Source organism: Python bivittatus, unplaced genomic scaffold (assembly GCF_059951505.1).
Source record: "Python bivittatus isolate LINGU-HERP-01145 unplaced genomic scaffold, Pbiv_v1 ctg000120_np1212, whole genome shotgun sequence".
NCBI lineage: Eukaryota > Metazoa > Chordata > Lepidosauria > Squamata > Pythonidae > Python > Python bivittatus.
The window spans coordinates 3,331,229-3,345,075 of record NW_028277037.1 but is presented as its reverse complement, the minus strand read 5'-3'; the positions used below and the strand labels follow the sequence as shown (position 1 = coordinate 3,345,075).

The following is a 13,847-nucleotide window of genomic DNA, read 5'->3' as shown; positions in this document are numbered from 1 at the left end:
GACCAGTAGAGTGATTTGACATTTGAGAAAGTCATGGGTATTTAACAGAATGGCTGCATATAGGGAGAAGGTAGGACTTGCCCATTCCACACTGCTACAGTGAATGAGGACAGTGGCAAAACACCAATTTATCAGAAGGATTCATCTACAGAGTGGGCCAAATAATTTCTGGCTTAAACTTAAAGCAATACACAATAAATAATTAATGAGATGGTAGGTCTGGCCAAACAACACAGAAAAAGCATACACAAAATCCAACAAGGGGCTCCACCCACTCTAACCCAAGGCCTGGGAAAACCACCAGGTCTTCAAGGCCTTACAGAATGCCAACAGCGTGGGAACCACATGGATTTCAGGGGGATCTCATTCCAGAGGGCAGGTGTTGCAAAAGAGAAGGCATGATTCCTGAGTCCCGATAGGTGATTCTATTTAATTGAAAGGGCCCAGAGCACGTCCATTCTGTTGGCTCGTACTGGTCAGGCACAAACCATGGTAGAAAGGTGGTCCCTCAAATAATCTGGCCCTATGCCATATAAGGCTTTACAGGTGATAATTAATCCAAGCTTCTCTCTGTCCTATCTTATTCTAAGCAAAATCAAGGCAGGCTTGAGTTTCTTTCTCATGCCTTAATCTCTAGACTGTATTGTCTCTTCTCCAAGTCCCTCCCTAATGGCTTTCTCATAACTTCACCAAAGTCAAGTCTAAATTCCTTTACATATGTGCACTGACTAACTCTGTGTTCAAACTATAAAGTGTCCAATATATTGCATAATGTGTATTGCATTTGGGACAAACTCACAATCTATAAATACTATCTGATAATGTATACTTATATTTGCCTATCTTTCTAGAATTCAAACATTTGATAAAGAATGACAAGAATGCTCCCTTGTAAACCCATTAATATGTAGTAGGTAAGATGGTGTCATTTCTGTGTTTTAAAAGAAGTAGTATTAGTCTATAAACTATTATCTTCCAATGTTTGCAAGCAAACTGTTGGGACTGACAATCTTGTCATTTAACCTTCTATGATTTGATGGATTATTTTAAAAGTAAAAGGGGAAAAATGGGGAAAAACCCTAGTTACTATTCTATAAATGTACTTGCTATTTGTTAGCAAGGAGAGAAATAAGAGTTCCCTAATCGTGTAGGAGCTGATGGAAAACCCAGAACATACAAAGTTTCCACAGGTGATTTGCTCTAACTTCTGGCATAACCACCTAGAAAAACAACAATAATTTATCAGTGGGAAAGCCTACTGGCTAAGCATCACATTAGGGCCAGAGTGCCTTGGGTGTAAATCAGCATACAAGCATACAAGACTTTGTGCTGATTGAACACATTATTGTGAGAACAAAAGGAGAGGGGGGAAGCAAGAAAGGAGAAGTGCATATACATTGTACATGTGTCTTCAGTTCTTTGAGAAAAAAGTATGAACAAATATAATGAAGCAATGAAGCAAAATAAATTTATTATATATTTTTTATTCTTTACAATCCAATGGAATGTTGGAAAAAATACATAAAGGGGCTCAGCATTTTGTCTCCTGTCCATCAGCAGGATTGCTTTCTGAAAACAGAATGGGACCACATTTTGGGGGTGAGGGGTAGAAGCTGGTAAAGAAATGTTAAGTTAAAAATGGGCCAGATCAAGTTTGGAGCTTTCCGGAAAAAACTCCCCCAATGCATCCCTATGGAAGATCAACATTTCACTGTTTCAATCAGAAGGAAAAACAGAACTCTTCAGTTTGCACCTCAGCTTACATAGAGTAAATCTGTCCCCAGTATTGCATCAGTCTACCTATGCTTACCTGGATTCAGTAAGAACCACTACATTCAAGAGAGCTTACTACAGAATAAGTGTAGTGTTGTGTATTGATTTATGTTTGCAGAGACCACATTTCCAGTCTCTCTATATGAGTGTTAAGTGTATATGTGTGCAAGAGAGTTTTTCTATGTGCATATGAACACTAATTTTCCAAATAGGGCATATTATCAGATAGACAATTTTAACTAATGGTCATTAATTCAGTTAGTATCAACCGACATTTTGTCCTTGGCTTGCCCTCCTTAAAACTGTAGTCTCCATCCAGTGGACATATACCGATATGCATGCATATGCATATATGTCCCATACACATATTTATTGGGGATGGGAGTGGGTGAGAATCACCTAGTTTAGTCATAATTTGGTAACCATAGTCAGTAAGAGAAAACAGTTAAGTAGCAAACAGGATTTCTCTGAGTATTATCTTCCTTTGGGGCAAAATAGGACATTCTGATTTTTTAACTGTTTAAGTCTACCTATAGACTTAAAACTTTTTGCTCTGAATGTTTATATGAATATGATAGAATACTACTAAATTCCTTATATAAGGCAAGCACTTGTTTAGTTAAGAGAGTAGAAAGAATACAAATGTTCAAACCAAGATCAGTCTCTAGCTAGAAAAAATGTGATTTCTTCAAATGTCTGCTAGTTCCAGACAAAACTGAGAAAGACTGGACCAAAACCAGATAAAACCAAGTCTCTCCCCCATCCCCATCCCTCCAAAATTATTATTTGACAAAAAGTGACAAACTTTTTTATGCATCTTACCATCATATAAGGGTCATCCACAATGGGATAAATGTAGTCTGTTGTCTGGACCAAAGACAAACCTCCATGTCTTAAAGGAATAACACAAGTATCCATTCCAATTCCTGTAATACAGGACATCAGTAAAAGTAACTTGCTTTATTCTTCAGAACTGCGCTGTTCTTGTAATTTCCCTTGTATTACCACATATTCCTAGGGTAATTCAAACTGTACATAAACTGCAGCAACCCAAATGTGATTCTGAAAGCATGGAATGATAGTTCAATTTTTCTTTTCTCATGAACACTGCTATGTTCTTCAGCAGTGTCTTCAGCAGGACTCTTTGCAGAAAAGTCTAATGCACTAACAGATCTACTCCTTAGCCAAATTCTCTTGAAGAAGTTTTATTTGTTTCACCTGCAGCAACAGCCATACAAATATTTGTTAAATCACCCAGTTGCTACACTACTAGGAGTACAGTTGTTTTTTCCATGATGAATTTAGCAGATGTGGAATCACCATGCAAACCTGTTTTACTTTCTATATTCAAAAAAGGAATGCAATGAATGTGTTTTGAAAATTATCAAAAAATTAGAACCTGCATCAAAACTCCTCTCTTGAGGGAAAATTATATAGTTAGGAAAAAATTAGATAGGTACATGATTTTTCCTTGGCTTTCAGATGGAATTCAAGGTATATCTTCCACTGACCTTATGATTAATCAGATCTCCAAGAGTAACACAAACATTACCAATATTTATACAGTACATTCTTAATTAGCAGCTAGTTTCAAGGATGGAAAATTGAAGAACAAAACTCTGTCCTCTCACAAAGCAGACTGTCAGGAAAAACCTGTGACACAGCCTCTGACCTTTCCACACATTTCTTTCACTTCTAAGGGACAACTAACACTGCCTGTAGTACAGTTCCCAGATTCTCACATGAAAATCAAGTTATTTTCTACTTAAAAAAATTAAATTAAGTAGATAAACAGGTGGCAACATCTGTGTGTATGTGTATAATTTTAAATTGGGAAAGAGAACTTCAACTAAAGAACACATTTTTTAAACTGAGAAGAAACTGTACTTAGCAGAATCAACCTGAATTCACAACGAATGTATGGGTTCTATATTACATATGACTACTTTCAATTTCAATTTTTATAAATTCAAGGATGTATTTATCAATATGAAAAACTACTGAACATTCCTTGAACCAGTTCCCTTTATTTTAAGCACTACACATAATCAAGGACTATGCCAAAATCACTATGCTGTCCAGATTAGCTAGTGCTGAATCAAAAATATGTTGGTCCCTGCATAAATTGAGTATTTATAAAAGAATCAGGGCAGCCCTCACATTGAGATGAGACTATGATCTGTAAACATATGATACATCAACCTTACTAAAATTAAGCATATCTAGATCTTTTCAGTGCATGGGAGACTGCATGGAAATCAATGCATGTTCCCTTAAATTCCATGATAGACTTGGATTCCATGACTTGTCTATCTGTTTAAACTATTTCTTAAATTTATCTGAAAGGAACAAAGAATCCTTCAGTATTCCTTCACTTAGAAAAAATTATCAACTGACCTATAGTATTACCTTAACAATTTATGGTACCTGACTTTTCTATGCTTGTCTCCAATGATTTGATATACCTGGAATGCTAAGATAAAAGCCAATATATGGTTTTGGTTTTTAATAACATTTGCCTTTTCACTTACATGCCTCCCAGACAGATACACAGAAATCAGAAAAACACAAAAATAATTAACATGGACTAAACTCACCATTAGCAGGATATAGGAAAAAAAGAAAAGACTCCCATTTTTACGACATTCAGCCAATGATAACTATATAATTATATAATGAAGTCCAGAGTTGGTTTTCACAAAACATTTTTTCTTAACAGCATTTCCATACATTTATATAATTAAGGCAACAACCTGGCATATAAAAGCTTTTTCTTATAAAATAAAAAGTCAGAGGTTTTTAAAATGTTATATAATCCAACAAAGTTTTCTATTACTATTTCAGCAGGTAACTAAATGGAGCTGCCTTATGCCTGAGTCAGACCACTAATCCTAGAGCAGTTTTGCTGATACTGAATGCCAGTGGTCCACTACGGTTTCAAATAGAAGATTTTTAAAGGCACTAATTACTTAATCCAGGAACTTCTGTTTCACTCCTCAATAATGTGCCACAAAGATCTAAGAAATGACTCTAACATGTAAAATATAAAACCAATAAAAATGTATTCTTACCCAATCTTGGCATAACAGCTCCCAAAAATTGTTCATCTTCTTGGAAATGATTTTCTTGTAAAGATTCAAGCAATTTCTGCAAAATGTCCTGAGGCACTTTACATCCAGTGCCTTTAAGTTCTGTGAATCGGGTTAACCGAAAACTTTTATCAAGTTCATAACTTTCTGGATTAAAGGACTCACGAACAGACATGATTCTCACACTGTAAGTAATGGCAGATTTTCTTCTTCTTTATGAAATAGGTTGGTTTGTTATCCTAGGTTATCAGTCTAGGTTTAAAAAAAATACAAACATATAGCATAAAATTCATCTATAATTTATGATAGTCACATATTTTGTATAAATATATTGTTAAGGTCCAACTATTTTTGCATAGAAAATACAAATTCTTTGCAAGATAGCCTATTAGATTTTATTTTATCTCCGTATTGTAGTGACAATACAGTGGAGTTAAATCCCAGTGAAACACGTAGAATCTTACTATATGTAATTACAAACTGATTTTTGTATATAATCCTTGTATTTGTAATATACTACATATTATTTAGAAATAAGAGGCCATATAAATCCTTTGAAAACAACTTAAAATTTATGCAAAATGCATAATGCCTATTCAAATAGTAATCATTTTTGTTTTCAGTCAGCCTGTGCTCACTTTGTAGATGTTAGTTCAGGCCAAACTATGATGCTTGAGCTGAATTTTTGAGACCACTCTAAATACAGACCAAGACACCAATTCAATTTAATTCAGTGCATAAATGTGGTATTAGTAGAATTTGATAGGGAAAAAAAGCAATGAAGACAGAAACAAATAAATTATTGATGGTCACATCAGGACAATTCAGAAGTCCTCTTATGAAACTGTTTTGTTGAAACATGGAAATAGCCTTGAAAAGGCTGAACTCTAGAGTTAAAGGTTCAAAACTTTGATAAGTCTTAAATAACACGGTTGTGCATTAGATATACCAGTGTTATTTAAGATCAGCTTTTCTAGCTAAAGCTGCAGTTGAGGAACCAGCCAAAAGCTGTTTTTTAAAACAAACAAACAAACAAACAAACAAACATTACTGGTAACACTATGACTCCATGATAAGGACCACATCTGTGTACCTGGCTCTTTAGGGGGAATGCAGCCCTATCCAGAGTCAGATGCACTTCTCCATTCACATCGAGAGTTCCCCATCAATAACATTTTGGTCTTGCCTGGATTAAGCTTCAATCTGTTTGCCCTCATTCATCCCAGAACTTCAGTCATCTTTTCACCTTCCTGTTTAGGTTTTCCATTGTATTCTTGGAATTAGAGGAGAGACAAAGCTGCTTATAATTTGTATACTGATGGCATTTTAGAAATAATCTTCTGGATTATTTCTTCCAGCAGTTTAAAGGGGAGAAGAGGGACCCTAACCCTAACCCTGAAGTATCTCAAACATCTGATGAAGTTTCATTAAAAAAAGTTTCACATCTGATGATGTTTCATGAAAGCTTATGCCTTTTACTAAAATTTGTTAGTGGAAAAGATGCTACCAGGCTCCTGATTTGAAGCCTCTCAAAGAACAAGAGTTGGGAATAGAGATCTCCTCAGGATCCATCTTCTGAACTCTGCCCCAAGTTCCAATCCATAAATACAATCCAAAAAGATACTATGGATGACAGATAATATGAAAACCAACCAAAATATAATAGAGACCCAACTTGATACAATCATATCCATTTCTTGATCTATATCATCTACCAACATGACTAAATAATTTCTTACCCTAAACCCAGATAGGAAGACAAACTGGAATGGATCCAATTTGGAATGAATCTCAGAGAATCAATATTCCTCAAGACTGTCTGAAAATGACAGCTACAAAATGATCTAGACCTTAAAATCAAACAATGTAGCGGCTACACCCATCTCTTATTACTTGAAACTAGGCATTGAATATGAGCAATTTTGTAAAATATAACTGTAAGTGGCCAAACAATCCTTCAAAAGTGGAATGTTGACCCAATGGGTCAGCAATAAACCAGCCTTAACAACCTGGAAAATTTCTACTATCAGTCAATCTGCACATTAAATGGGGGCAGCAAAATAAACTTTTCTTGCCACAGTCCCAGTGACAATGTATGTCCTAACTGACTCTTTGGTTTGATTATATTAATCTCCAGCCCTTGTTTTAGCTATCAGCCTTGCTACTTCACTGTTCTCAATTCAATGAAATACTAAAAAGTTGCAGTAACTTTGTGATTTCATTGAGGAAGCTTAGGAAGGATAGTTTCCCTAACCTGCATCATCTTCCAGTTCCAGGGTCAACCCTCTCTTATAGGTTTGCATGACATATATTGGCCTACTTAAAATAAATTACACACCACAGTCACCAGAGTAAACTGAGGCTCAGACCTAACTTAGAATGACCAAGTTTTTGAAGTTGCACACATAATTTTAAAATACCTGCTTAAGCAGGCTGTATAAATGGGGCTTCTGAATTAGCAGCAGTATGTACATATTAGCTCAAATAACTAATTAGAATTTCCCGGAGATTCCACTGCCTGAAACTGATAAAATCTGATAAAAACACAATCCTACGAGAATCTTTTAATTAGCTAAATTAGGGAGGAAAAAATGTAAATTACCACTCTTCTAAACAGTATAAATTCATAGCAGTACCAGAGGAATTCTCAATAATCTAATTTCTAGCAGTTTGCATTTTATGAGGTTCAAGTGTTCTTTTTTTCAGATTTCAGAACACACCTATTTTAATTTGTCTGGATTCACTCTGCTATGATTCCAGCATAGCTCTAGAATATCTTTGTATTCTGTATTGGGCTCACAAATCATGGCACTTATGGTCTATTTAGCCATAGTTTATTTATAGATTTAAGACCATGGTTCATAAACCAAATATACACATGACACCATAAACAAACCATCCACATTATTGCTTCCTATGAAACTGTTACTATCCTCCAATCTTTTGTCTTTGTTAATCCATCACTTTATCTGCCTTGCTGGCTACTCAATGTGTTACCTAGACTCTCCAAGTCAGTACAAGAAATCAATGTGAAGTTTTCTAGATCTCTTACATTATTCCTTGTTATCCTTACCTACTGCTGTCTCTATTCTGGCTCCTAAACCCCATTTTCCATTCCCAAGGCACTTCTATCTTCCTTGATCAACTTGCCGCCTCATTATCTGAGAGAGACCCATTTGCCTTAAAGAACACTTCCTTCTCCGATAAACATCCAATGACCTCAGGGCTCTGGTTTGATAAAGCTATCAGTTGTTTTAGGAACACTTTATGGGTTGTAGGAAGAAAACACATCCTCTTTGTGAGGTTCAGGTTCTGAGGTAATCTGATGGTCAAGGACCCATAAGAAACTGGTATTTACCATCTCAACAAAAATTATTTAATATTTTCCAAATTATTTTTAGCCAAATTACCCAAAGAATGGTTTTTGTTTGGCCATTCCATCATCAAAAAAGGGACGTTGGGGCACATTTGGTACACTTTTCTGAAATATACTCAAAGATTAGATGCATTTGACCTCATTCTAATTTGGACCTAAAAAAAAATGAGTCTCTACTGCTGCCCTCTAAATGTTGCTGAACTGGACTCTAATAATATCTGGAAGGCTGTATGTACTTCACAGCCAGAGAGTACCTCTAGTCTTACCCAGACAGACCTCATGTGTAGTTCAATCCAACACCCTAGTCATTTCTGGATTAAGAGTTGGAAAAACTGCAGGACTACCCATGGCTGCACAGAATGGGAGTCATATGATCTTTGTTGCTGTTTTTTTTTTCATCCTCACTCAAGCAAGTGCTGAAACAGGGAGAGAAGGGGAAATGGGGAGAGGCCAGTGTTGATTTACCCCCTTTCCTAAATTGTACAAAAAAAGGGGGGGAACATGAGCTATCAGCTGCAAACATGGTTGAAACACCATTCAAAATGGCAATTTAACTGGGTCAGTCTTTAGTTCCTTCTTTTTTCTAACACTCAATTACCATATTATTGTAGATAGTTACATAGTTACCTGAGAATAGCCACAGACTGTCATGTGAACAGGGTTCATGGTTATTTTATTTCTTTCTCTTGCCCATCTTTTGTCTCAGGATAGTTAGTATGTTTTCTAATCCATAAATAACTAAAATACTAACCAATCCATTCTCTATTTTGTATGCAAATGACTGCCTCTCCATGCTTTGTGGGTGACCATAATTTACTCACAGTTTAACCATAGGTTATTCAATAAGCCACAACAAGCTATGTTCACACAACCCATTAAGCCTGGGATGGGCAACTTTCTTATGGTTAAAGGATGCAGTTAAGATGGAAAAACAAACAGAGCTTTGGGAATTTTAAGGGGTGAAAAGACCAATTTCATCTCTTAATTCCCACCAAATACCAAAAAATGCAAATGCTTTGATCCAGCCAATTTTAGAGATGGGCTGGAGACCACATAAGGTTGCAGCTTAATTTTTTTTTTTTTTGCTTTATTTTGGCATTTCATCTTGTATGAACTCAGCTTGTGTGAGGGTAAAATAAACGTGTACTTTTTGAATATTGTTTATTCAATCACTGTTAAGTCTGAATGCTTAACAATTCCTTTTAGCAAGTTGCAGTAAAATACTTGAGATACTTAATCCCTATTTATCAGTTAGAAATCACTATTACCCTAATGTTGAGTCACTGATGCATACATTTTGCTATTAGGGTTACAGTTGTAAAAAGGTCCTTTGTATTAGTTCCTGTATGTGAGTTTGGAGATACGGATGAACAGAGAATACCAAGGAAAAGCAATGAAGATTAAATAAACTGCCAGTTCTAACTGCTTCAGACAGGGCCACAAGTAGTACATAACTGGAGGCCGTATCAAGACTGCTATTGATGCATCCCTACATAAAACTGTTCCAGAGCACCACAAACTCATACTGGTCCAACAGAAACACTACTCAGTTATGGGAACCTGGTCAAATAACTAAGTACATGTAACTGTACCTATTCTAGCAGATTAAGAGTCTGAATGAACATTACACTGCAAATTAGTTCTGGCAATCAATACGTTACTATTTTCTGTAAATAACTGCTTAAGTGAACAATTTAATCTGCTTCATTCCAGAGGGGAAAAACATATTTTAGGTATTTGTAGTAATGAATGACTCACTGAACCTCAAAATAAGCTCCCCATACTTAATTTAATAAACATCTACTTTAATTAAATCTTTCAATAAATGCCAGAGATGTAAAATATTTGAAATCACAATCATAGAAACATTTATTCAGGAGAAAATGTTACTGAGTTGCACCAGGTAAATTGGTAAAGGAGTGCAGCCTAAATGCTTCACTGAAGAAAATGACACTTGTAATCAAACTACTGTATTATTTAAACTTTTATTCCCCCCCAAAAAAATATCCAGTCTGTATTATTACCTAAAATGTTACTGTTCTATTAATATGTTACTAAATTATTACATTATTACTGAAGTATATTTGATGTATTCTGCAACATGGGATGGGCAAAACGGTTGGAAGCCTTAACACATGCTGCAATCTTAATATGCATCTGAATAGATCCATTGCATTCAGTATGAATTTAAGTCAAAATCCAGTGAGAGCTGAATATATTTTAAGAGGCCAGTTAAAGTCAACTGGATCATGATCACAATATTTAATGGGAAATTGAAATTTTAAATATCTCTGACTTATAAATAGGAGCAATATTTTAAGAATTCCCAAAACAGACATTTATTTACAAAACGTTGGGCAATAAACTCTTCATGAGGAGAGGCCTTTGCTTGTAGACATATGAAACACTGGGAGCATGTAGGCATTATAGGCATGTGATATTATATACAAACGTGCACACACACCAGAATCTTGACAAAAGTTGGATGAAATTAAACAGGAAGACCAGAGAGCGCCTTTCCAGCCAACTGAAGGGTAGAGACACCACCGAGTTCAAATCATACCTTTGGCTAAATGTGGTGGACTAGTGCATTATATGAACCCAAGCAATTAAGTGAACCCAGCAAACCATGGTTATGTTAACTGTGGACACAGTCCATATTTCACCCCCAGTTCCAGCACATCAACGAATGTTATTCCGTATCTCCGATAACACATGAAGTTCCCACGACATGCTTTTGCTAAGCGAGTCCAGAGTCCCTCAGAAACAGCAGCCTCGCTCGAACTCCCTGCGTTTTCGAAATCGGGCATCTTTAGCCTTTCCTCCGCCATAGTCCTGGCATCGGCGCAAGCCGCCCAGGGACAGGCCCACGACTCAGGCTCCACCACGTGGAGAAAGCAGGAAGCCCAACCCAGCCCATCCAACTGCCGCCGCCGCCGCCGGGTCTGGCTGCCTCGGAGCGCAGCGAGGGCAGGGGAGGAAGAAGCCCCTTCCCACGTCCCTGAAGCCGCCAGCCAACCAGCCAGCCACATTCCCGCCTTCTCCTTCGCCGCCAGCAAGCCGGGCGGAGGCGGACACGTCTCCTCCTCCTCCTCCTCCTCCTCCTCCTGGAAGGGCCCGGGGAGGGCGTGTGCGCGCGTGCTTTTGGCCAGCGCGGGCGGCTTGAACCCTCGCCCGCCCGCCCGCCGGGAGGGGGGAAGGAAAGGGGCGGCGGCGAGGGCCTGGTCAGTCTCGCGCTCGGACTTCCACGCGTCGGGCGCACGCGCGAGGCCCCCGCCCCCGTCCCAGCGCGAGCCGGAAAAAAAAAAGGAAAATGTCGGCGAGCGGAAAGATTAACCTCTTCCCCTCCAGAGGCGGGCAGTTTTTTTTTTTTTAAAGGAGCGCTTTCGGGCCGGAGCAGCCCCTCCTTTCCTTCCTCCGCCGCCCCTCTTCCCGCGCGCCCCCCCACCCTCCGGATCCGGGCGCGGGGTGGGGCGGGGGCGCGTTCCCCTTTAAGTGCCCCTCCCTCCCCCCTCCCCGGGTCGCCCTCTTACCGTTCCCTCGGCTCCTCTCCCGCCCGCGGACGGGACTCCCCTGCGCCTCTCCCGAAGCCCCAGTCCGTCCCACAATGCACCGGGCGCCTGGCCGGCCCGGCTGGCGCTCTCCCTCTCCCCTCAGCACCGCCTCAGTCGCAGGAGAGGGGGGGGGGAAGGCGCGTCGGTACCGCCGCGGGCACGAGGTGGTTAATCCTCCCCGCCTCCTTCCCCTCCCTCAACGGCCGCTCCCGCCCCGCCCGCTGGGGGGGCTGAGGGGGGGAGAGACTAACGGCTGCGCCCGAGTCCTGCCTCGGAAGGGAGGGAGCTGCCGCCCCCTCCCTGCGCACGCGCGGGACTCCGAAAGCGCCTGCGCAGGAGGCGCGCGCACATGTGGCTCGGTTTTGAAGCGCGGGGGGCGGGGGCAGGGCAGAGGCAGGCGCCTTGGGGGAGGATCTCCCTCTTTTTTCGCCTCCCCCTTCATTTTCTGCCCCCTCGGAGGCCTTCTCTTTCTCCTGTGCTGCGCGGATGGGAGGCCACCAGGAGATGCAGGGCTTCTAATTGCAGCTAAGGATTTTGGGGAAAAAAAATCCAGAAGAAGGCAGGGACCCTACATGACCCTTCTGGAAAAGTGGCTTATCAACTGAAGGAGACTGTGCAGGTGGTAGCACCTGACTGGCATTGTCTGGGCTAAGCATGGCCAGAACTGGCTTGGATGGGAGGCTACCAGGAGATCCCAAGTCTCAGTTAGGAAAACATCCTGGATGAAGGCAGGAACAAACTGCTTTCAAATTGCTGCCAGAAAATTATGTGACACGTTTAAAAGTCTCCGGGAGTTGGGATCTTATAGCATCTGGCAGGTCTTCTCTGGCCTTAGCAGCTAAACTGGGCCAGACCTGCATGGATGAGAGACCACCAGGAAATGCCATTCAGTAGACTAGACTAGGTAGTTGAAAATAAATCCCTGGAGAAGGCAAAGCACTTCTTCTGTATTGTTGTCCAGAAGACTCCATGGATATGGCCAATGAAGTCATCAGGCTCAACTTAAAGGAGGACGTATATGTTCATGCATTTCACTTTAGTGGTTTGCTTAAAATATATTAGTAGGCACCTGAGACTTTATGAATTAAGTAGTTCCATAACATTCGGACCTTCCCCCCCTTTTTTTTTTCTTTCTAGGTATAAGTAGGCTCATCTAGGAAGCTAAAAGCAGGCACTGGCATGATGTGACCATGTAGGACAGGTTAGGAGTCAAGCTGGACTTGAAGGAGATGTCAAAGTGTCATTAAAGTTCACCTACCTGTCTGCAGATTTCTATTCTGAAAAGAGCAGCTTGAAGGAGGATGACAACCCCCCCCCCCTTTTTGTCCCCTGGCATCCTCAGGCTGAATGCTTTTAAGCACGTCCAGAGGGCTTCTCCATCGTGGAACAAGTTTTATTAAGAATGCCTGGCCCTCAGTGCACCCACGTATAGCGCATTCCCAGCCTGCGAGAGACAGGCTGGCCTTATTTTCTGGCCACTCAGGTTGAATGCTTTTAAGTGTGTCTAGAGTGCTTGTGGAACGACCTTTAATACAGATGCAGGTTTGCCAAATATCCATACCTATTCGCAGAATGTGTTTTCCCTCTGAAAGAAAGCTGAAGAAGAAGAAAACAAAATACTGCTTCTCATTTCCACAGTACACCTCCCGGGCTCCCAAATGCAGGTCTTTAGCCTTAGCCAGTTGCTTGTGCCCAGCCAAACGGACAGGCTGAACTGTCCATAATTCAGCAAATCACGTTTTGTGCAATGTTTGAATCTAGCCTGATAGATGCAAACTACAACACATTAGGGGTTCCCCAAATCATAGATACTAATTCTAATATCTTTTGGAATGATACGTTAAGCCAGTGTTTCTCAACCTTGGCGACTTTGAGATGGGCGGACTTCAACTCCCAGAATTCCCCAGTCCACACATATTTAGCCACAAAGTACTTTCAGCCGTTGTGGGGCGTGCATCTTTTCTTAATCAGCTCCAACACTTACTGTGGAGTGTGTCTTCCTTCGGATTCCCTATTCATTTCTATCCCTTTCTGCGGTTAATGGTTTAAGAATTC

The 13,847-nt window shown here is 40.0% G+C and overlaps 1 protein-coding gene across 3 annotated transcripts in view; it reads right to left on the bottom strand.

The window, feature by feature from the left end:
- The window catches only part of SEPHS1 (selenophosphate synthetase 1), a 32,529-nt gene extending 20,433 nt beyond the window's left edge, over positions 1-12,096 (bottom strand). For 2 of the 3 annotated variants that reach the window (XR_015795104.1, XM_088134846.1), the window contains exons 1-4: positions 11,772-12,096; positions 5,956-6,135; positions 4,845-5,114; positions 2,596-2,699 (exon numbers count right to left, since the gene is read on the bottom strand). Coding sequence is in view for 2 of the 3 variants with exons in the window: in XM_088134846.1 (XP_087990972.1) it covers positions 2,596-2,699; positions 4,845-5,037 (297 nt within the window). In the remaining variant the exon portion in view is untranslated. The remainder of the gene's footprint in view (positions 1-2,595; positions 2,700-4,844; positions 5,115-5,955; positions 6,136-11,771) is intronic. The other variant, XM_088134847.1, reaches the window with a different exon arrangement.
- Between the last annotated feature and the right edge of the window lie 1,751 nt (positions 12,097-13,847).